Raw genomic sequence first — 25,081 nt, forward strand, 5'->3', positions numbered from 1 at the left:
GTTTGGTTCAGTGGTTGGAGCATAGGGCAGAGGTCCAAAGGGTTGCAGATTCTATTTCCTAGTCAAGAGCATGTACCTTGGTTGCAGGCTTGATCCCTGGCCCTGGTCAGGGTGTACGTGGGAGGCAACCAATCAACGTGTCTCTCTCACATTGATGTTTCTCTTTCTCTCTCTCTCCCATTCCTCCCTCCCCTTCACTCAATGGAAAAAAATATCCTCAGGTAAGGATTAAAAAAAAAAGAAGAAGATAGGGACCCTGCAGGGAGGCCACACAGAAGAGGGCTCATTCTCTGGAGCTAAGCAGAAAAGGATTCACATTCTGACCCCACCCATTAACTGGCCTTGTGACCTCAAGCAAGCCTGAGTTCTCAAATCTATAAAATAGAAATAATGGTGCTACTTCACAGGGCCACTGTAAGGAGAAACTGTGGTATGTTCCGGCACAGAAAGTACTCTACAAATGCTCATTTCTTTCTGTAACCCCCAAATGTCCTCCTTGTTGGCCTGCCATGATACATAAAATTTCTACCACAGGATCTGTCCTTCAGGATTAAGGCACTATTGTGAAATGTCCCTGTAGAGTAAAATGTCACTTCCTGCAAGAGCCAATTAAATGTTCTAGGCAGGCTAGTAGGCAGACTTCCAGAATGTCTGGTTGAGGTGCTGATGTTAAAACTGCAGGTGCAGACAGGAGTTGCTCTGAAGTAGTAGGCATGGCTACAGAGCCCTGAGGAGATGTTAGAAAGAAATATGAAGTGTCAAGGATGCTAAATCTTGAGATCTGGGGATCTCCAGGAGGGCAGAGAAGATACTAAAGAGCTGGAAGGCAGAATAGCTCAGGGGTGCCTCACGAGAAGAAAAAACTGAGAAAGTCAGAAAAAGAGGAGACAGAGAGGTGAAAAACCTCTAACGGAGAAACAGTAGGGAGTCATCAGGATGGCCCTAGCCCCCAGCAATGGTGGCCCTTCTCCAAGGTGCTCAGCCATCATACCTTGCCCCCCCCCCCAGATCCCTCCTCCCAGCTGCTATGTCCTGTTCCTGGCACCATATGGTTCCTACATGTCCATCCCCACCATCCAGGTTCATTCTAAAGAGGAAGAAAGCCAAAAACTTTGGCTTTGTTGTTTAGAAAAGACTTTCAGAACCTTGCCCAATAAAACATGCCAGAGGTCAGGAGGAGGCAGAATATACTTGAGTGGCAAAGGACAAGACTGAGCATCTCTGGGGTGGTTTTTTCTGCCTGGCCACACATTCGGGATGACCTGGGCAAGGCCCATGTCCTCTCTTTACCTTTACCATGCTATAAGGTCACCAATACTCACACCAATTCAGTTTTCAGGAGTGGGAAAAGGAAAAGTTCACCAAGACCTGATCATGTGGAACCAGCAAGTGGAGATACAAAAAAGGCCTGGCCAGGCTCATCCAAGGTGAGTGCAGATCCCCATCCCCGCACCAGGTCATGGTGAGGGGCAACCAGGCAGCGTACAGGAACACACTCTGCAGAGGGCCAGGCCAATGTAAAACAAAACTTTTTCCTCATTAGAGCTGTCAAAAGCTAGCCTTGCTCAAAGAAAGCTTGACTGACCTGACTCAGCAAGGGTGCCAAGTAGAGCAAATCCACACTGGGTGGGCAGCTAGACAACATCACAGTTTGGGATTTTCCAACTCTCATGTCCTGCCATAACACTCTAGAGTTGAAGGATTTCATCTATGTCTTACAGGGCTCAATTCCAATCAGTTGTCACCTGCTCCTACAGCCTTCTGTAATTTGCAAAAGGGTTCCCACCTACATCAACTCACTTGATGTTGTGGCAGCGGCTCTACACCACACACGTCTGTGCTCTGGAACCAGCCATATGGCCATAGGAAGTCAATGAGGCAAAGCAAAAGTCAAAGGACAATCAATGCAATCATACAAACATCTGTAGCCTCATGGAGCCCAAAGAGGTATGCCCATCCAGTATGCCCTCCCTTGAAGCCCATCTGAGAGCCAACCTCTATGGCAAGGTCCAGAGAGTTGGCCAGTTGGTTGTAAGGTCCATTCCAATGTAGGCCAGGCACACACTACTGCCCAGCTCCTGTTGGAGGAAAGCTGGGCCCAGTCCTGCAGTTGGGGCTTCATAAAGAACAAGAAAACTAAACCCAGAGATCTGGGCTGGGGTGATGCAGAAAGTCTGGATACTGTTGCTCGTGCCTGGGTTAGAGTGGCCCACACAGCTCAATTCAGAAAAAGTACCTACCAGACTAGTGTAGGAGAACTTCAACTTTTGCTGAACTAGATCCCATTGGAGGCAGGAGGTCCTGCAGGGGAAGCTGGGCTCTCAGAGGGCAGCCCCTTCTAATTTCAGATTGCTCTTTTTCAGGAAGAGAACGCTCTTATGGGGAACAGAAAACTACCTTCCTGGAACTTCTGCCCACAAGTGCCAGCTCCATCTTCTGAAACAATATCACAAAATCTCCAGGCAGCTCTGTGTGAAAGTTAAAATCTCTTAGCAATTATGAGCTTGGAAGTCAGAGACCTGTTCCAAATCCCAGGTGGGTGATCCTGGATGGATCATCTAATCTAAGCCCCAGTTCCATTCCTGATTAAGTAGAGATTATAATATGCTCTTCTTTGGATTGCTGTGAGGATTAAATGAGATCATGTATGTGAAGCTGCTAGCACAGTGCCTGGCACATAGGAAGGATTCAATAAACAGTGATAACAAACGGTTCTTTCAGGATTTAAAAACGGCCTTCCGGATCTTCCTGCACCTTTGTGTTTTCTTGCTAAGCAGTCCCAGTTCCTCAAGACATGATTTCAAGTTCCCCCAAACACCCTTTGGTTGCTCTGTCACTAGGTAGCTGTGGCACAAAGGCAGGCGTTGGGCAAGGAGACTGTAAACCTGGGTTAGAACTCAGACAGCCTTCCTGAAGTGATGCTGGAGGGGATTACTCCATCTCCAAATCGTACCTAGCACCTCCAATGAGCCAGATATCATGCGAAGCACTACAGACTCACTAGTCAACAAGATGTGACCTCTCTCTCCAAGAGCTTAGAGTTTAGTCTACTCCAGTGATGGCGAACCTATGACACGCATGTCATAGGTGACACGTGAACTCATTTTTTTGGTTGATTTTTCTTTGTTAAATGGCATTTAAATATATAAAATAAATATCAAAAATATAAATCTTTGTTTTACTATGGTTGCAAATATAAATCTTTGTTTTACTATGGTTTCTATATGTGACACGGCACCAGAGTTAGGGTTTTTCAAAATGCTGACACGCCAAGCTCAAAAGGTTCGCCATCACTGGTCTACTCCATAAATTAATGGTCCAATTGTGTCCAAGCACCTAGAACTGAATTCAGAATGCCATGTCCTCAGGCATGCTCTGCTAATTCCTTCCAAAGGTGAGCAGAGCTCTCCACCCACCAGCATTTTTACCAGCCATCATTTGCATGCGAGGCCATTATTCCTACCTGTGGGATGAAGTGTGTTCCAGGTGAGAAGACAAAGAAAAAAGTTAAAGATCCATGATATTCCAAATTAACAAGATTAGTACAGAACTCAGCACAAAGTAAGTACTTGTCCAGGGAGTCTGAGTAGACAGCCCTGGACCGCAGTCTCATGCTCAGCTTTCCCAGAACTACCGCCTAATGGTCTTTCTCTCTTCCAAGGACACTGGGGAAGGAGCATCTGCTATGGCAAGAGGTTCATTAACTACAGCTCCATGGAAGGCAGACTCCGAGTGCTTGCTGGCCAGCCCAATAGCTCTAGACAATGCTCTAGACTTGGCCTCCCTCTCCTTCTCCTTGAAAGGGAAAATACCTCCTCAGCAAGGAGAGCAAAGATGAGGTGGCCACTTGCTTCTTCCAAAGGCTTCTTTCCCTTCTTGGTAGGCATCACGTTCTTTGCTGCCCAAGGGCCTTCACTCATGCATTCTTTCTACCCAGCTTGGACAAGGGCCCCTGCCCCAGGGTTATACCCAACACATGACTGCCAGGACCAGAGGCCAGCAGAGGTTGAAACCTAGTTCATGTTCGTTCACCAGCAGTGGTGCCTGGCAGGGCTGCCTCTTCCCAGAGCAGGCATCTTTTTTCTAATTCACCTAAAGGTGTCTCCTGGGCCAGCAAGTAGCCCTGGCCAGGGGTGGGGCCTCATGAGACAAACATGACTACCTCAGTCTCAGCCTTCACATGTCAGCTTAGGTATCTTTTTCAGGAAAGTCTTCTTGATCCTCCACCCCAAAATAATTCATTCCCCCTGTCCCATAATTCTCTCCCAACACCCTCTTCTCTCCTTTGTAGCATGCATTATGTTTTTATTATTTGAGCAAAATCTGTTTTCCCACTACTCTGTGGGTAACATGAGGGCAGGGCATATCTGCATGTTCAGCTGCAGGCATAGAGCCAATGCATGTCTGAGCTTTTATGGAAGTAATAGAGGCCCGGTGCACAAATCTGTGCATGGGTCGGGTCCCTTGGCCTGGCTGGCGACTGGGGCAATCTTGCCCAGTCTTGGGGGAGGGACTGCAGGAGGTTGGCTGTGAGAGTGCATTGACCACCAGGGGGCAGCTCCTATGTTGAGCGCCAGTCATCCAGTTGGCGGGTCCTAATGGTCACTTAGACTTTTATATATATATATGTATATAGATATGCTTCAGATTAGCCTTGAACTCTGCAGGAATGGGCCTACACTAGGTATTGCCTTCAGGAAGTAGGTGGCAAAGCCATCAGGTAGGCTACTTCAAGAGGGTTTGGTCCAACTGAGACAAGGCAGGCAAGATGCTCCCACACAATGCGCATCATTCTTGTGACCACTAGCCAATATCTGAGGAGTCACAGGATACACTATGGTCTCCTGTTGAAAGACCATTTCTCAGCCTTTTAAAACACATACCCCCTTTTGATAAACACTTCACATACACATCCCCACCCAAAACTGCACCAGGCTCCACCTAAGAATTACTGTAACATCAGGCAAGATTTTTGGTAAACCCCACTTTCAGTGGTTTACATTTAAAAAACAATATAGCCTGGCCCACATGGCTCAGTGGTTGAGCATCAGCCTATGAACCAGGAGGTCACAGTTCAAATCCCAGTCAGGGCACATGCCCAAGTTGCAGGCTCTACCCATTGGGGGGCATGCAGGAGGCAGCCAATCAATGGCTCTCTCTCTTCATTGATGTTTCTATCTCTCTTTCACTTTCCCTTCCTCTCTGAAATCAATAAAAATACTTAATACACACACACACACACACACACACACACACACATTTCCGTACCTAAAATGTGATTATGATACTAAATATACTTTATCAAACTTCATATATGCCCAATACCCAGAGATTTTGATATTCCCTCATTCTCCCCCTTCCCCCTTGACAATCACCACTCACAGATGAGAGAGAACAACACAAAGGGCCTATTCCAAAGAGCAGCAATGTTCTAAGTCAATACAGAATGTGTCGAAGGGGCACACTGGGGCACATTTCTAGCACTCAGCATAGAATGACAACATGATCTAAGTGAGAAGACCATCAGGTGAAAAGCCATCGTCTATTATTTCTAGATGAGACTATTATTTCTAGTTCTGATAATGTCCAATTATCCTTTGTCAGGATAATGTCCAATTAAGTTCTTAAGACTAGGAGGACATTTTCCCTAGCTGTAAAATGGGACACTGATATGGGAGAGTCCATAACAAAGAGAAATACCATGACACCTAGCATCCAAAGATCTTCTCATTGTTTGGGGTATGGAGACAAAAGAAACAGAACACAGTTCTGGGAATGACACCACAAGGGTTCCTTATCTGGACTAGTTACTAGTTGCAACAGGCAACTGGAGGGGAAGGAGAGTTGAAGTTTATGTGGGGGGTAGAATACTGGGCCACAACCCTCCTCTAGAGGCAGATGCATCGCCATGGTTAGGAGATGGGCATGCGAGTCGGACCCACACGAGTTCTAGTCTTGTTCTGCCCCTCACTAGAGATGTCAGATTAATTATATAACCTCTCTGGGCCTCAGTTTCTCTCAATTATGAGAACAATAATATAGCTTGCCTGACAGGGTTATTAATGTAAAATGTTTAGCACAGCATCTAGAAAATAAGTGAACACAGAAAGTATTTATGTGTTAGTTTTATTATTTTTATTACTATTATTGTTTTCTACTAGGAATGCAGGCAGCTCGATAAGCAGCCCAGAGGCACCTGGCAACCCTCTCATTCTCATTTCCTATTTATTGTCACAAATGACATGACCTCTGTGATGGAGGACAGGAACAGTTGGGCAGGCCAGTGAAATGCACAGCTGCTGTGTTTAGGAAAAGTAATACTTACTCCACGGGGCCTGAGTTTGGAAACGAGCTGCCAGGAGAATACAAAATCTTGCTTGGGGTGTGAGGAGCAGGCTACTCCAAAAGAGGCCAAAGGGGCTGTAGGGGAAGGAAGAGGAAGCATGGGGGGAAAGATCCAAACCGAAGATTTTGTGGACACAGGAAGCTGGCCTTCCAAGAGAGAGAAGGCTGCAGGTGAGCAACAGGGAAGCCAGGGAGAACAAGGTATGGGCAGCAGGGGAAAGCTGGGCCACATCCTTAGGAAGGGGAGCTAGGGAGAAAGAACCAGGCTGCTGGGACTACTGGATGGAGAAAGGTCAGCACAGATGAGAAGGGCCATAGACTCTCCTGCTGTTGACCTCGGTCCCCTCCTCAAGCCCTCTCTATTCCCTGGACTTCACAGGCCCCAGGATTTCACCAGTATTCCCGTCACTGCCACCATCTACTGTGCCCATCTGAGTCTTCTAGGCAGGCGGCGAAACAGTCTGCAGGCTTCCCCATTTCCCCTTTTCCTGGGAACTTTGGAACAAGTGCTCCATGCTTTTCTTTGTGGACAACAGGCCAACGAGGCCCATGTGGAGTAGAAATCGCCTTCCTATTCTACCCTGAAATGTACATGGGTTCAGCTGCCCACATTTACCCGCTTCCCCAACTGCTCTTTTCTTTCTGATAGATGAGAGCTCAGCCTGAGTCCTGCCTACTGGGCTCTGCCCACACACAGCATCCCTCAGGAGAATGCTAGAAGTTAGAGGCGGGGTGAACGAATCCTAGACCTAATCAGTCACTCAGACGTCCCGAGATTCAAGTTCCAGACAGGTATTGTTATTGACATAACCCCAGGTAACATGGAGTCAGCAGCAATGTCATCCACCTGGAAGGCTAGGCTGGCTGCTCGGAGCCAGCGTGAGGCCAGCATTGGTCACATTGTGGCAAGTCTAGGAAGAAAGGCTCCCTGACCCCACAGAGGGGTCACCATGAAGGTTGTCACACAGGCAGCAACAGTGAAAGACTGCTTGCAATCTGCACAAGTCTTTCCTGTGCACAAGCATTGTCATGTAGATAACCTTGAACTTCCCCACATCTGTAGGAGGGGACTGGGCAGATATTGTTCCCATTTTGAAGATGAGGAAGCTGAGGTGACTTGAGCAGGGTCATAGTTCCTGAGAAGTGGAGCTGGTGGGCCCATGACCCATGCTCCAGCAGTCTCTTCCTTTACCTCAGAACTTCCCTTCTGCTCTAAATGTACACTGTTCTCCCAACTGAGAACAATGGCAAGCACTCTAGCAGCCTCACTGCTCTAGAGACTATCTCTCTCCTTCCAAGAGCTTGCCTTCCCCAAGTCCCCAGTGTTGCCAGGCCCTCACCAATGCTCCTATCCCTGCCTGCCACATCTGTGGCCCTCCCTCTGCTTTGGCCAACCTGTCACCCAATCCTGTGGACTCTTTCTTCCAAGGGGCTTCCACACCTCTTGCACTTGCACTCTGGACATGCCAAAACAGACCCTTCCCTCCTGCCTGAATACTGCTGGCCTCCTAGTTGGCCTCCCTGTCTTCTGTCCTCCCTGTCCCTTCCCTAGCCATCCTTTACATCTGTTGAATCCAGCAGTACCCTCTCAAGTCCCCCCATCCCCCTAGTCAAATGTTCCTAGTGGCTCCCCATCACCTCTACACCCCTCCCTACAACTTAGCTATCAAGGTGCCTTTCAGACCTTATTGCCCACTCCTGAAGGTGCACACGCCTGCCCCGACCCCTCCCTGCACCCCTGCTTTAGCTCATACTGGTCCACTGAGCTACTCCTCTATTCCATCCTTCAAGGCTCCACTCTCCTGCATCCACAAGCATCGCCTGACTGTAGAATATATGAGTAGACTGTTTCTTAATGCCTATCCTGCCCCAAGTTCTGAAAGGGATGGCCTCACATCCCACATGATCAGGCCCCCCTACTAGCTACCTGTACCTGGGTGGTCCCATGACCTAGAAAATAGAAAAGCCAAACCACTGGCTTCCAGAACTTGGCATTGATATGCTCACCCATGGAACAAAGCAATTCGAGGAGAAGGCTGGGTCTATAGAGAGGGAAGTCAAGGTAGATGCTCAGATTAAAGCAGAGAGGCCATCAGCTCCCAAAAGACAAAACTGCCTTCATTCCTGACTGCTGTCCAGCCCCCACTCCCATGAGGCCTCGCTATACTGCCAACAAACCCTCCTTCCCTGAGCCCACCTAAAGAGTCCTCTTCTCTATGTGGGATGCTATAGACACCAGCTCGGGGAGCCCTGTGCCCTCTGACAGCCCCAAATGGAAGAGCCATGTACCTGGCAACAAGCAGCTCTGCCAAGTGTCCCTTCTTTTCCTGTCTCCCCTGTATGGCTAGTAAGAGTTCCACACATACCTGGTTTCCTCCATGGGAAGAGTTCCTCATTTAGGGCTGGAGGAGCAGGCAGCTTTGGGGCTGCCTGTGCAGCTCACAAGTTCTCTTCTAAAGCTGCCCCTAATCCACACAGAGTCAGGAGTGGCTCCTGCCAGGTATGTTTTGTTCATGTGACCCCATTCCGATCAGGGCGGAGTGGACCAAGGGTAGAGACATGATGACCTAAGCTGCCCAATGGAACTCACTCCCCTGGGAATCTAGACTCTGGACTAGCGATCTGAGTCCCTCTGAGTGTGGCTGGAACTGCAGCAGAAACACTTGGGGCCGGGGCTGAGGAAGGAGGAAGCCACGCTGCAGACAAGAGACAAAGGGGAGAATCTAACTAGACTTTTCCAATCCCTGCTTAAGGCCAGGGAGCAATCCTGTCGTGGGGTCCTGGAACCCTCTAACAAATCACCATTTTTGCTTAAGCTAGGTTCAGTTGTTTTGTTACTTGTACTCAAGAGGTCTTAACACAGCTGGGATCTCCCTTGTGCTCCTCCAGGAATACAAAGTAGGGGCTTGACAAACACACTTGCTGAATGAAGGAAACTGGCCCTGGATTTTGGCTTTCTGATTTCTGCCAAAAGCACCACTGTGCTCTACGAAAACCCTACATATAAAGTGTGTAACTCAGCCCCAGGCAACTTAACGTAAATGTACTTTCTTTACCTAAAATGCACTATATCCTCATTTTCATCTCTTTTTTGGAAAAAAACAGCACTAAAAGGAAAAGCAGGTGGGAGCAGGCCAGAAAAAACAACCCATGGCAGTGCAGGCTACAAGTCAAACTGGATCTGCAAATTCTGTGCTACTCCCCGCCGCCCCGCCGCCCCCACCCCAATACAAAAAACTCTGCCCTACGCCACTCCCCGTCTACCCAAAATGACCATCAAAGTCTCAGAGGTCACAAAGCTTGTAACGCGGCTGATAGATCACTTATTCCAGAGGCCATCACAAGGCCAGGCCCATGAAGCCCAAAGCTGGAAGAAACCTCAGAGGGTGGTCTTGCCTAGTGATTTCCAATCAGAGCCCCAAGACTTCAGGGGAACCTCTACTGACCCCCATCTCCCTAGCAGCACCCAGTTGGTTGTAAGCTACCTTGTAAGCTTGCAACTGAAGGGGTTCTAGTGACTTAACCCCTTCCCCGGCAGAAACGTGTATACTCGTTTTCACAAAATGTTCTTTTTCAGTCGTCGACGAGTATACTAAGAAAATATGGTAAAAAAATATGGTTTATAGGAAGACGAGTTACAAACTGTTTTCATAACCAGCATCAAAAATACTATATAGAACCAAAATAAAAAAATTAGTCTGAAAAAGAAACGTTTTTAACAAAAAAATTGTTGGGGAAGGGGTTAAAAAAATAGTTCAGCTCAGCCAGTGTGGCTTAGGAGTTGAGTGTTGACCCAGGAACCAGGAAGTCATAGTTCAATTCTCGGTCTGGGCACATGCAGGGGTTGCAGGCTCAATCCCCAGTAGGGGGCATGCAGGAAGCAGCTGCTCAATGATTCTCGTCATTGATGTTTCTATCCTTCTCTCCCTCTCCCTCTCTCTGAAATTAATTTTTTAAAAAAAAAATATTTAAATTAAAAAAAACATAGTACAAAATTCCTGCTCCAGACCAACTCCTTCATCATTCAGATGAGGAAGCACTCAGGGAATCATGGGTGCTACACATACTGGTGTCAAGTGGTAAAGCTGGAAGAGAATTCTGGCCGCCTGACTCTCCCCACTGCCTCTCTCCTGAGGCTTCTCTTTCAAAGGCTCGCTTGGGCAGGGCCACAACACTGGTCCTGTGTGGATGAGACCTGGCTGGGGAACACAGAGAGGACACTGAAGACACAATGCAGTGCCCACCATTGGGCACGGAGTCCGAGGTGACCCTGGCTGCATCGGCGGAAGGGTGATGAACAATATGGAACTGTCCTGATGATAGTCCTCTGCTATATATAGTTTCTCCCCTGAAATGACCTCACGCAGCAGCAAAGCTTGTGGTAAGGCAAAACTGGCTATGTGTCCCCACCTCCAGAGAAGGAGAACACTGCTGAAGAACGCAGGAGGTAAATGGGAAAGAAGGGGAGTCTGCAAGATAGGGGTTAGGGGAGCAAGCTTCTGAGGCAAATCAGGAGAAATTTTTACCCTTAAACCCCTAGGCAACAGCAGAGAAGAGAAAACCTGAGACACTTGGGTAGTGAACGATGAAATACAAGTCTCAAGTCTGGAGTACTGGAGCCCCTGGCTTCTCACAGGCTCTAGTCCTTGCTGCTCACAGATGTTGGGTGTCTCTTCCCAAACCACATCATTCATCTGCACCCCATTTGCAGGGATCAGCAGAGGCTCTCTTTGACCTAAATGCCCCCATTTACTCTCAAGACCTTCCCTACCTTGGTGTATACAGCTAACTCGACTCTATTGCCTAAAAGGAAAAAGAAAGGCTAGAAAGATAAACACCAAATGGGGAATGGGAACTCTCTCGGTGGTGGGAGTACAAAGATTTTCTCCTTTGGGCCTTCTAGTATTGTTCACATTTTTTTTCACATGAACACATATTACTTTTACAATAAAGAAAAACATATTACTTGCTTCTCTCCAACCTAACCCTCCAAACTCTCCTCACTTACCCCCAATACCTGTTCTATCCCACCTTAACTCTTTCTGAACTGTCTATACATTGTCTTGGTCTCTACTTGTCTGTACACTGTCTGCTTGAAATGGTTTCACACTTTTGTCTTTGCTTCCTCCCCACAGACAGATGGAAAGCCACATGTGTAACATTTGCACACGTTTGCAGGAATGAGGCAGGATGTAGTAGAAAGGGCACAGGAACTGGAGTCAGATTTCCTGGGTCCAATATCAGCTCTACCTCTGACTTTGCAGGGCAGACCAACAGCCTGACCAGAAGCTTGACCTCTCTGAACCAGTTCCTTTAGCTGAAGTCCTTAAACTTGCCAATTGCCTTCCCCTAAATGATAAGGATGGGTTCTGAGCAAGACTGCCAAACTCACAGTTTTTGAAGAAGTGATCATTTTACCTCTAAAACTAAGGCTCCGATCCAGCCTAAAAATGGGTCCATCCATCCATACCCAAACTAGCACCGGGTGGTGTGCTGCATTCAGGAAGGACAGGGTCCACAGGCTGAAGTCTCTCCTTGGATACTTCCTCTGGCCCAGGGCCCCTGGCATAGACAAATGCCCAAAGAGTGAGTGGTGCTCTCAGAAGTAGCGGGCTGAGCCTCTCTGTCCAGGACTGCAGGAAAAGTGTTTGACAACCAACAATGGGCGGGCATCCAGTCCCTAGATTTTCCATGGGGCATGTGTCACGGCCTTCTCAGCTAGATTGAGCTTCAAACAGGAAGGGTCGGCTGCAGATTAAAGGGCCTGACGAAGCTTTCCCTCAGCCTATTGACTCCAAAAACCAGCCCATCCTACTCCCCAGGGAGAAGGCCCAAATAACAGTGCATACAGCCTGTGGAGGTTTTACAGTTTCATTTGGGGCCTTATAAAAAGCCATAATAATAAGCTTCCAGCCAAATAAGGCCCCCTTCTTCTCAGCAGCCAGCCCTGGAACGGGCCATGAATAAGATCAAATTGGGCCCTGACCGGTTTGGCTCAGTGGATCGAGCGTCAGCCTGCGGACTGAAGAGTCCGGGTTCGATTCAGGTAAAGGGAATGTACCTTGATTGCGGGCACATCCCCAGTGGGGAGTGCGCAGGAGGCAGCTGATCCATGTTTCTCTCTCATTGATGTTTCTAACTCTCTATCCCTCTCCCTTCCTCTCTGTAAAAAAAATCAATAAAATATATATTTTTTCTGGTCCAATAAAATATATTTTTAAAAATTTCTTTTAGAAAAAAGAACATCAAATTGGGCCAGACCATGATGAGCTCTGGGCTCTGTGAACCTGATGTGAGAGCAAAGAGGGAAAAAGAGCAATCAGTAACCAAAGAAGTAGGCCTGGGATGTAAACACAGCATTCAGAACATCCCCAGCTCCCAGGACTGCCTCCTTAGCTGACCCTGGACCCTCGGCACTGTGTCATGGATCTATCCACTGGAGATGCTTAAGTGAAAGTGTGTTTGGAAAAAATAAAAAGAAATCACAGAAGCTCTAGTATTCATCAGACTGTAATCTCCTTGAGGAAAGGAATGGACTCTCTATGATATGCCCTGCGCGCAGCACAGTGCCCAGTGTCAGGCAGATGCAGTGAATATTTAGTTTCCCATGGTGGTTAAGGAACAGGCCTTGGGATACAACTACCAGGATTTGAACAACAGTTCATCTGCTTTCATGGACAAATGTCTTAACCTCCCTGAGCCTCAGCTTCCTCATCTATAAAGTGGAGGTTATTATGCCTAACTTGTGAAAACTGAAAGCAATGAAGTAGGGTGCCTAACACATATGTAACAGAAAATTAATAAATGATACCAATTTCAGTGATGATGATTCCTGAAGCTGCTGAGAGAGCTCAGGAAATGAAATGGTCAGTCACATGACCGTCTATTTGGGGGAAAGAGAGCATTCTCTAAGTAAATAACCAGTATCATGCAATATCCCATTTAGAGAGAACAGTGTGGTCTGTTTCCTAAGCACAGCACGGGAGTGGGGAGAGGTGGAAGAAGGGACAAATCCATGAAGGTTGTCACCAAGTGCACTTGCTGGCACATTCAAGATGTGTAGTGTGAAAACTGGCAGAAGTGGACTATTTGCTAGTCATGAGTGACAATGACGTCAGTAAACCAGCTCTACCTGTTTAGAGCCCAATGAGCCCTTAAATTGAAATTAACAGTGAGGTAGATATTGTATGGAAGGAACCAGGGCTGAGAATCAAAAACTGGTCCAGAATCCAAAATCTTCCATTTCTCACAGTGTTATAATGCACATAATAGTAGATATCACTGGGCCTCTCTCCTTAAATGAGGATCATCTCACCCTCAGTGAATTACTAAGAGGATTAGATGAGATGTGTATGAAGTACCTACTGCACAGCCTGCCACACAATAGTGGCTCAATAAATAGCAGTATATACTAATTATAAAACAAATGGTTTTTAAATTCTAGTTACAGGGGGCTGTGTGTTAAGTGTTAATGTTTATCACCAGTTTCTTGGAAGTTCATGGAGGAGGTGTTTGCAATTGACAAAGTATATCAGAGAAATATAGAAGGCTCCAAGAAGGAATCCCAGCGGATCCAGAGATGTCTGACAAGCTGAAGATGGGCCACAGCAAACTAAGGGTGCTCTAGAGCCTTGACCTTCCAGGCAAGTAATATTTGCATCTGTAAGAAGATAGCCCCAAAAGTAGCCACTAGTTGTTGGAATCAGCAAGAATGTGGAGGTGTTGCAAGGGATTTGTTACTAACAAGAGTTGAAGTTCTTAAGTTTTTGTGAATGATTCACGTTTTTTTTAATGAAGTTGAATTCAAGACTATCTCTATACAAACACCATTCTTGGGCAACTTGCTTCCAATTTTGCTTTCCTGATTGTAATGACAAGAACAATAGATAACCAGTCAGCACTAGTATATTCAATGGAAATTAGGTTTTGTATATAAACTTCATTGGCCTTGCTTCACAACTTGGGGGGCGGGAGGGGGAGGGAGGAACAGTTTGGAGACAGCTAGTATAAATACAGTGACAAGCATGGTGAAATAGTAAAAAATAATAACTACCATTTATTGAGTATTTTAATATGTCCCAGGCACCATTTAAGGATTTTATGTTCATTAACTCATTTAATTCTCATGACAACCCCATGGAGTGGGTACTATTATCTCCATTTTACACATAAGGAAAGTGAGGCCCCCCAAATCCAGAACAATTTGCCTGAGGATAATGAGCTGGAGGAGCTGGAATAATAAAATGCAAATAGTCGCTACATGAATAAAATACTTGTCATAACTGTCATAATTATCTTCTACCAAAGAAAACTATATCTTATAAAGATCCTCTTTGAAAGATCTCAGATATTGCAAATCAAAATAAATGCATGGCCAGCGCTTTGACTCCAGGGAAGGGCCAGAGAGCGGCCCAAACCTGATTTTCCCGTGGGATAGGGGTGGGTACACTCCGCTCCTCCCAACACTCTAAGCCAGGAGTGGGCAAACTTTTTGACTAGAGGGCCACAATGGGTTCTTAAACTGGACTGGAGGGCCGGAACAAAAGCATGGATGGAGTGTTTGTGTGAACTAATATAAATTCAAAGTAAACATCATTACACAAAAGGGTACGGTCTTTTTTTTCAATAGTTTTATTCATTTCAAACGGGCCGGATCCGCGTGGCCGTAGTTTGCCCACGGCTGCTCTAAGCTGAACAGGAGTCAGAATACAAATCCCCAAAGGAACACTGAATGTGGCCTTGGTTATTGTCATGAACTACCTACTGCTATCATTTGCTAAGCATCTGCTGTGTGTGGGCATCTTGCTGATCACTTTACACACAGGATCCCATATACTAGTAATCCTTGACTACACTACCCTTGCCACCATTTTACAGATGTGGAAACTAAGGCTCTGACCTGAGGCTTTCTCACTACTCTGTCACTTCTTTGTCAATAATCTTGAGCAGCTTAACACCCTCACTAAGTCTCCGTATCCTCATCCATAAACCAGGAAAAATGATCCCTGCCCTGCCTACCTAACAAGATGGGTGTGGCGATCAAATGATACATTATACTTGAGAAAGCACTTTGAAAACTGTAAAATGCTGAGCAGAGCAATGGATGGATCGTTAGTCTTATTAATTACAAAGAATGACACCTGATCCTGTAAGCACTTTGCTAATGTGACGCTGTTGCTTCTTTTCCCTTGGGAATTTGGGAGTAATTCTGTCTGCAGAGCCAGGGCACTCTTTTCAAGTCTCTGGCATCTGGGAGTTGGAAAGAGCAGTTCCTTCTGAGAGGAAGAGGAAGAGGAAGAGGAAGAGGAGGAGGAGGAGGAGGAGGAAACAATGCTTGCATTCTACTTGTTTCTCTTTAGGAACACAATCTTGGTCGAGATTCTACTGCTCCTAGTAAACTCAGCCTTCAAACAACATTCAATGAATATTTATTGAGCACCTACTATGTGCCAGGCATATGTGGCTCCTAAATGTGCAGGCTGGGGTCTAGCGGCTGGAAAATTAAAGGAGATGACAGAAACAGGAGGGGAGCAGAGTGGTCCCTGTCCTTGAAGCTCGGCAGACTTCACAGCTGACCTCCTAGATTCATTTCATGGGGATTGGAGGAGGGAGCTGACAGCACAATGGAATGAGCACTGGAATTGAGTCGAAGTACTTAAGCTGAGTTCCATGACCACCAGCAATCAATTTACCTTCCTGACCAGCGGTTCTCAACCTGTGGGTCACGACCCCTTTGGCGGTTGAACGACCCTTTCACAGGGGTCGTGCCTAAGACCATCCTGCATATCAGATATTTACATTACGATTCATAACAGTAGCAACATTACAGTTATGAAGTAGCAATGAAAATAATTTTATGGTTGGGTCACAACATGAGGAACTGTATTTAAAGGGCTAGAAGGTTGAGAACCACTGTAAAATGAGTAAAAATGTCCCCATAGGCAAAATAGGAGGAATCAAATAACATGATTAAATGGATCTAGCATGTTGCCTAGAGGTACTCAATAATAAACGCTTATTTTAAAAAACATTTAATTCCAGTGAAAATAAACTACAGTGACCAAAAGCCTGGGCTCTGAAATCAGACCACTTGGGTTCCAGTCCTGGCTCTGTTGTTTACAACTGTGACCGTAGGCAGGAGGTGTTAACTTTCTAAGGTTTTATTTCTTCATCTGTAAAAAGGGGATAATAGTTGTGAGGATTGACCGAGATACTGCACGGTAATGTTCCCATGTTCCTGGCACATGGTAAACACCCACCTGTTGCTATTGCAGCTCTTCAAGCCCTAAAAACAACCAAACTCCATCCATGAGCTTGACTCTAGGATCCAGGCTACTTGGGGACCAGCTGGCTGCCTAGGCTTGGGCTCTGGTGCCAGCCTCCCAGAGGAGACAGGTACAAATGAGGCCACCCTGTTCCCCACTGCCCCCACCCCTTACCCTGCAGAAAGAAGGGGCTCCAGACCTTTTCCTTACAGCTGTCTCTTTCCAAGGGCAATAGATACAGGAGTTGAGGGCCTGGGGCTGGTCAGAGGTGTGGGAGCACATTGTACTCAGTCCCCCTTCCTAGGGGGCTCAGAAAGCAGAGAGATCTTGTCCCCAACAGCTCAGAGAAGCACATGGCCTTGAACAGCAGGCAAGCACCATGTTACCATGTCACCGTAATACTCCATACCTTTCATTGAGCACTACATTCTTCACTTGAACCACAGTCCTGCATCTCTCACATGCAAAAAGGAGCTAAAAAAAAGTGGTGCTCAGAGTAAGATAGCATTAACATCTTTGGGAGCCAGATAAATGATAACACAGAAACGCTTTGCTTAACAGTAGACATCTAACCATCCATCCCAACTATTGACCACATAGTTAGAAACCAAATTCTGACTGACCAGAAAAATGTCACAGACTCTCCCCACCCGAACTCCTGTATTTGCCTCTCTGGGGGACCCATCAAGCTTCACTTTGAGCCCACCTACTCTTTCTCTAAGCATAATTCTAAGAAGTTCAAGAAATGAGAGGGGCTGCTATTTGAGCCCAGCAGATGGGATTTCAAGAAGTGAATACTTCAATAAGATACCACTTCACACCCATTAGGATGGCTACTACCTAAAAATGAGCATGGGTGCGCGTGCGTACACACACACACACACCACACAAAGCAAACAAACAGAAAAGACACACAGAAAATAACAAGTATTAGCAAGGATGTGAAGAAATTGCAACCCTCATGCATTGCTGATGGGAATGAAAATGGCGCAGCCGCTGAAGAAAACAGTACACTGTTTTCCTCAGAAATTAAAATACGATCCAGCATTCCATTTCTAGGCATACACACAAAAGAACTGAAAGCAGGGTCTCAAACACATATTTGTACAGTCATGTTCACAGCAGTATTATTCACAGCAGCCAAAAGGTGGAAGCAACCTAAGTGTCCTATGATGGCTTATGGATAAGCAAATGTAGTGTATACATACAATGGAGTATCATTCAGCCCTAAAACTAAGGAAAATTCTAACACATGCTACAACATGCATGAAACTTGATAATGCTATGCTGAGTGAAATAAGCCAGACACAGAAGAACAAATACTATATGATTCCAGTTTTATGAGATACCTAAAGTAATCAAATTCATAGACAGAAAGTTGAATAGCAGTTGCCAGGGGTAAGAGAAGGGGAGAATGGGGAGCTGGTGTTTAATGGGTACAAAGGTTCAGTTTGGGAAGATGAAACAAGTTCTGGAGATGAATGGTGGTGATGGCTGTACAGCAGCATGCATGTACTTAATGTTATAGAACTGTACACTTAAAAGTGATCAAAATGATAAATTTTATGTTATGTGTATTTAACCACAATTTTTTACTAGGGAGGGGAGGAAGTGACCATTGACTACCAGGGAGAAAACAGAGCAACAATTATAGGTGGAAACATGAACCCCAAAAGCACAGCAGCAGAGAACCATTTAGTTTGGGGCCCACTGCCCTAGAGACTCATAAGCCCAAAGGCCTGACACCGTCATAACACAATAACTGATCAGGCAAGACCCACTCTTCTCATTCAGAGGCAGGGACAGGACTCAGAGCCTCCTCGCACCAATGCTGCTGCCTGGGACCTAGAGGTAGGGCTTCTGAACAGGCTCTGCCTCGGCCATTTCCTTCTGCCCGCCACCAGTTTACCCCCATCTCCCCTCTCCTTTCAGATACAAAGACTTTGGAGAGAAAGAAGCTTTTGATGTCCCCACCTCCACCAAGCAAGTGCTTTGTATATATAGATGCAAACTCAACATTTCAAGTTGCAGAGGTTATTCATGCTCAGCATAGTTTGCTTATAAGCATATCAGCCATTTCAGAATGAGTCCCATCCAAAAATGTTTTAAAACATTTCTTTTATAGTTTTGTTCCTTTAAAAAGAGTAAACTTCAATGTTATGGTGTGGAGGGAATCGCTGGCTAAGGTTTTGTGCGTAAAAATTCTGTAGCTTTGGATAATAGAAACTACGTTCACAGTCTTTTTTCATCCAGGATCTCACTTGATTCTTACCTCTTTAGGAGGTCAGCAGGGTACAAATGGGGAACAGAGTTCAAAGGGACCAAGAGGCTTGTCCAAAGTAACACACAATTAGGAAGGAGCAGAGAACCAAGGTTTATTTCCCATTAATGCCAGATGAGGCTCTGAGTTGGGACCTCATATGTGAGCAGATAGTGCAGCCATGAAAGCAATTTTTAAAACAATGTCAGCTTAGTTTATCCCTACAACATCTCTCTGAAGTCAACTGGAGATATTATCATATTTTTATTTATCAAACAGAGGATCAACTGAGCACAAACAAATAACTGGCCCAAGATCACCACTCAAAAAAGTGGCAAAGAGACTAGAACTCCTCCCTTTTCAATACATTTGACTTTGACCACTTCCCTCCAATGTCTTGGCCTTAGCACACTCGAAACTTAAAGAAGTCCAGGCAGTTTTTATATAGGTTGCACTATATCTCTGTGAACTCGGCAGGGAGTAGATATACCTTTATTCTCGTTTGTTAATAGCTGGAAAAGAAAAGAGAAGTTAAAGAAATATTCAAGTTCCTTTCAACTCTAAAATTCTATGATTCTAAAAATTCCCCAACAAGTCAATGGGGTAGAGAGGCCTGGAATCCACATCACCCTCCTCCCTGCCTCAGCCTGTTGACTACCCCATCACTCCCCTTGAGTTTATGACTACAAATACCATGTGTACCTGGGAGAGGTGTCCACTCTTACATAGATGCACACATAGAATGGCTAGAAAGTGCTATTCCCTGGCTAGAACCCTAGAAGAGGGCTTCACTTTGCTCTCCTGCTTCAGCCCTGGTATCTTCTAGAAAGAGGCTCCCAAACCACAGGGAATTATACCCCAGGTATTTGAGACCTTCCTAGTCCTTGGGTGAGAGAGAAACCAGTCCCAGGAACAGAACACCACTCTGAGGTGGCAGATTAAGTCCCTTCATCAAATACCTGCCCTAACACCCATCTAAGATGGGAACACAATCAAATCTGCTCATTCCTGACACACTAGTTTCATCATTAGGCATCTACTATACACCAGGTGCTGCTCTAGGTAACAGGGAATGAACAAATAAAAATCTCTGGCCACATCCAGTAGGGGAGACAGCCAATGTCAGGTAATGATAAGTGATGCAAAGAAAAATAAAATAGGGAATAGTGGTAGATAATGCTGAGAACAGGTGGTGAAGGGAAGAGGTCGATTTCTAAAAGAATAGCCTGGGAGGGCTTAACTGAAAAGCAATGTTTGAGGAGATGGAGGAGAAGAGGGAGGGAGGGACCCATTCAGATATCAGAGGCTGGAACAGGGAATGAAGAGCAAAAGATGGTTTAAGAAAATTAAGCTGGTGAAAATCCTATTATGTCTTGGAGGCCAACACAAGGACTTTGAATGAGATGGGAGCAAAGGAGTAACAAAATCTGACTTACAGTTTACAGCATCACTCTCGCTGCTGTGCTCAAAATAGTCTGTCGAGAGACAAGGGAGGAAGTAGGAAGGTCAGTTAAGAGGCCAATGGTAGCTTAGACCAGGGTGAAAGTGGTGAAGACGGTGAGAGTCAGGTTCTGGATATATTTAAGGCAAAGCCAACAAAATCTATTGATTAAGTGGATTTGGGATGTGAGAGGAAGGGAGGAGTCGGGGATAACTCTAGAATGTTGGGGGCCTGGGCAACTGGAAGGATTAAATCACCATGAACTGTGATGGGAAAGTGTGGAAGGAGCAAGGGTGTGGATTCTATTTGGGGCATATTAATCTGAGAAGCCTTTTAGACATTAGATGTGTTATGTAGGCAGCAAACTATATAAGGCTAGACAGGATGGGCTGAAATGATAAATGTGGGTGTCCCCAGCATATATAATAACAATACATAATTATATGTATAATCATACAGGATTTCCATGTATGACCACATGTAATTTGTAAGACCATATGTTTATTATCTGTCCCCCTGAACTGTAAGTTTCATGTGGCCAAGGACCAGGTCTGTTCACAGCCAGTAAGGTGCCTGGCACTCAGTAAATATTTACTGAGCAAATGGAGAAGTTGCCCAATTCCTCTCTCAAGAATAGCCACAGCAGCCCACACAATGAGATGCTGATTCGTTGCCAAGCCCAACCAGCCCAAAACAGGGCCCTGGGTCTGTCCATCCCTAGCTTGAGATTCCAGAATGTAAGTGGATACGCCTGGCACACCAGAGTCAGATATTTGGGTTTCAGCCCTGCCACATTCTCAAAGGGAGGAGCTGGGCAAGAGATTGGCCTGTTCTACCACCTCTATTTCATCCTGGGGTGGCCAGGGGAAGGGCTGCCTTACTCACTCACTTCTTGGGCAGAGCTATTGATCTACCCAGCGTATATGTATGGGGTGGCAGGAGCCCCCCAAAGGAGAAAACCCCCAAGTATTCTCTGAAGTATTGCAAGGGCCACCAGGATCTGAAGGAGAGAACATAGACCACGGGGTTTGCATTAAGAGTAACAGTTAACGGTGGTGGGCAGGAAGAGATTAACCAGAGAACAAATATGCATTGCCCATGAAGACAGACAATAGGGTGGTGAAGGCCTGGATCAGGGTGGGAACGGGATTATGGAGGACAAGAGGGAAAAAGGAGGGACATCTGTAATACTCTCAATAATACAGTTTTTAAAAATGAATAACAGGTTTTTTGTTTTTTAAATACATTTTTATTGATTTCAGAGAGGAAGGGAGAGGGAGAGAGAGAGAGAAAGAAACATCAATGATAATGATAAGAATCATTGATCAGCCGAAGCCAGTTTGGCTCAGTGGATAGAGCGTCAGCCTGCGGACTGAAGGGTCCCAGGTTCGATTCCGGTCAAGGGCATGTACCTGGGTTGCGGGCACATCCCCAGTAGGAGATGTGCAGGAGGCAGCTAATCGATGTTTCTCTCTCATCGATGTTTCTAACTCTCTATCTCTCTCCCTTCCTCTCTGTAAAAAATCAATAAAATAAAAAATAAAAAAAGAATCATTGATCAGCTGCCTCCTACACGCCCCCAACTGGGGATCGTGCCTGCAACTCAGGCATGTGCCCTTGACCGAAATCGAACGTGGAACCCTTCAGTCCGGAATCCAACGCTCTACAGTCTAGCCACTGAGCCCAACCAGCTAGTGCTGAATAACAGTTTTTAAAAAGTGACAATCACAAAACTTGATGAGATGAGAGGACCGCCTAATTCTTCCAGCTAATGCAATGCTGCCTGACCAGTGGGTGTCAAGTCTCTGCTTCACCTGTCAAGTGACTAGGAAGACAGAACTAAGGCCAAAGGGTGACAATGCATAAGATTTCAACTCAATGACTTTCAAGTTGGATAGTTCCCTTTGTGAAGATGATTACAATGGCTCTCTAATGATATAGTATAACCCTCCTTCCCTTTCTCAAATATTAAAAGTGTGACCCAGAGAGGACTGATGACTTGCCCAGGGTCACCCAGCTACAGGCCCAAGACTACAGTTCATATGCTAGCTCTCTGTAAGGCTTTCTTCCATTACATCAGTGACCAAGGAAAGGTAAGCATTAGCATTAGCATTACAGTAGGAGCTAGGGGAATTTTAAGCATTAGTGTTACAACATACAACTGTCCTTAGCAAAGGGTAAGCTGTAGATGTTATAGGAATGCCATGTGCACACTGAGATTAAGGATTCCTTTCCTTATACCAAACTTGTCATGTTATAGTTCCCCTTGGCTTTGAATATTAATAAAGCTATTTAAAGCTAGGACCCACAGAATTGCAAAAATTATATACTAGAAGGTAGAAAATGAGGAAATATACTTCAATAACATGTTTACATGAAAAATTCAGATGGTAAGATGAAGTTGAGACAGCTTTCTAAAGTCAACAAATATTGAGTGCTTCCTTTGTAAAGTCACTGAGCTAAGTGTCGAGTATGTATGTGTGCCTGTGTGTATGGTTAAATGAATGAATGAGAAAGACAAACAGACACACACACACAAGGATAAGACAGAACCTAACTCTTCAAGGCTTGCAATGTAGTTGCTGATATAAGACTGTAAACATCAAAGAAATGACTAATAATATGGAGTAGACAATTGTTAAGTAAGTGGCATGATGTATCTGAACGAGTTCTCAGAAGAAGCAATCAGATCTACTGAGGAGGGGTGAAACTGTCAGGCAAGGTGCTTCTAGAAAAATATTGGGTTTGAGGTGGAACTTAAAGGGAAGAAAGGCTCTTAATAAGCAGTGGGGAATAGCAGGAGCAAACACTGGTGGCCTTATTGTCAGGGAAGAGAAAGAAATCACACCTTAAATGGAAGGACTGTTCTTGTAAACAAGGGGAGATACAAAATTTTTTCTGAACGTAGAACTATATGGTTTGGAACAGGTTAATTTAATAAACATCATCTGGGGGTTGCCCACCATGTACAGGCACTGGATGAATGACTGAAGATGAACTTGCCTTTGGTAGGGAACTAACTTCAGCCTGGGAGATGAGTTGCATTTGAGGTGACAAGGCTGTGAAGTACTGTGGGGAGGGGCAGGTTTGTAAGACCTGCTGAAGGAAGAAACAGCAAGTCCAAGTGACTGGCTGGAAGGAAGAGGGCAGAAAGCAGAGAAAGTCAGCAGAGAGAGGTTTTCAAAGAATAAAGTTAGGCATCTGGAAGAATGGAAGAGCAAAGGGAAGGGGACTGAGGGAAGAGATGCAGAGCTTGGTTTTAGAGGTGTGGAATCTGAGGATAACTACATCAGAGTGTCCGGTGGGCATTTAGAGATATTAGTCTAATGTTCAAGAGAAAATAGTTGAAAATACAGCATATGGGTATTCCCAATGGACAAAGGTTTGTGATACTGAATAAGATTTCTCTAAGGAGAGTAATGAGAGAAAAAAATGAAATGTCAAACTGACCCATGGGTGTGTCCACACCTAGCAGTGATCTGAGAAACCACACACACACACACACACACACACACACACACACACAGAGAGAAACAAGATAGTCTAATAATGCCAAAAGAGGAAGGGGAGAATTTCAAGTAGGCGTTTCAAATGCAACAAAATCAATTGTGTGAACTGAGCACATAGATAATAAACGTTTGTTAGTTGAATGAATGAATGAAAGAGAGCGCTTGGGTTTGAGAATCAACTTTCCTCAGTCAGAATGGCCCGGGTTGCCAAGAGGATCTCAATGTTAAATTTTACCCGCCCCCCCTATAAAAGTCCATTTCTTCTTCCACAAGTCATACTGTCCACCACACAGACATCCTTCCCCCATCCCCCCATGTTTCCCCCTCATCCACCTTTCCAGTTTCTGAAACCCAGTCAACACACCTTCAGCATCAAAGGAGACAGGAAACTCCAACTAAAGTTTCCACTTCACTAACTACTATGCCTGTGGCTTCTCTTACATCAGGGGATATGTGGCAACTGGGTGGGAGAGGAGACTGTTCTAGTCCCAGCTGAACTACTAACCAGCTGTGTGGGTTTGGGCAAGTTACTCCACCTCGCTGGATCTGGGCTTTCTCGGATTGGAGGAGGTAGGGTCTATTTGGGTTCTAGACAGGTTTCGGAGGCGCCTTGCACCTCTAACGCCCACGATTTTATCATTCTCAGAAGGTCCTTGCAACATCCCCAGAGAAGGAAGTCAGTACGAGGCCGAGACTGGGGCAACCGCCGTCAGACTTCTCCCCGAGGCGAAGCGCCAGGACAGGAGGGCACCAAGAACGTGAGCAGGCGCTGCCCGGCCCTCGCCGATCACCAGGGAGCAGATCCCATTCCCACGGCTGGGAAGGATCCCAACAAACCCCAGGGCGATTCCCCGCTTTTCCAAGACTCCGAGACAGCCCGGAGACTCCAGAAAGCCCTGCGGGAAAAATACAGATTTCTTTCCCAGAGTCCTGCGGTGCTTTTGCAAGTCGGATTCCGGCAGACACGATCTGCAGCCGGATAATGAAATGACACAGCCTTTGAAAGGAGCGGCGGTTCTCGCCTCGCTCGCTGAGTTCTGGGGACGCCCGGCCACCCTCGCTGCGCCCCAACGGGCCGGCATGCGGAGCCCTCCTCCACGTCTCCCTTCGGGAAAACCCAGGCGCCAGGAGCCGCGGGAGGTCAGGCCAGGAAGGGGACAACAGGAGGGGCGCCCGTAGCCCTGCTCCCTTCCCCGTCGTTACCTGCTCGCTTGCGGGGGTGTCCCGGGGCGGCCGGCCTCTCTCCGCGCTCTCTCCCCAC

General features: G+C 46.0%; 1 protein-coding gene across 1 annotated transcript in view; it reads right to left on the reverse strand.

Moving 5' to 3' along the window:
• The window catches only part of UBTD1 (ubiquitin domain containing 1), a 77,830-nt gene that overhangs the window by 33,006 nt on the left and 19,743 nt on the right, over positions 1–25,081 (reverse strand). Inside the window, exons 3-4 of the mRNA XM_006756606.2 lie at positions 25,024–25,081; positions 11,764–11,907 (exon numbers count right to left, since the gene is read on the reverse strand). Of these exons, the coding sequence (XP_006756669.1) occupies positions 11,764–11,809 (46 nt within the window). The 5' untranslated portion in view covers positions 11,810–11,907; positions 25,024–25,081. The remainder of the gene's footprint in view (positions 1–11,763; positions 11,908–25,023) is intronic.

The sequence above is a fragment of the Myotis davidii genome, unplaced genomic scaffold (genome assembly GCF_000327345.1).
Source record: "Myotis davidii unplaced genomic scaffold, ASM32734v1 scaffold332, whole genome shotgun sequence".
Taxonomy (NCBI): Eukaryota; Metazoa; Chordata; class Mammalia; order Chiroptera; family Vespertilionidae; genus Myotis; species Myotis davidii.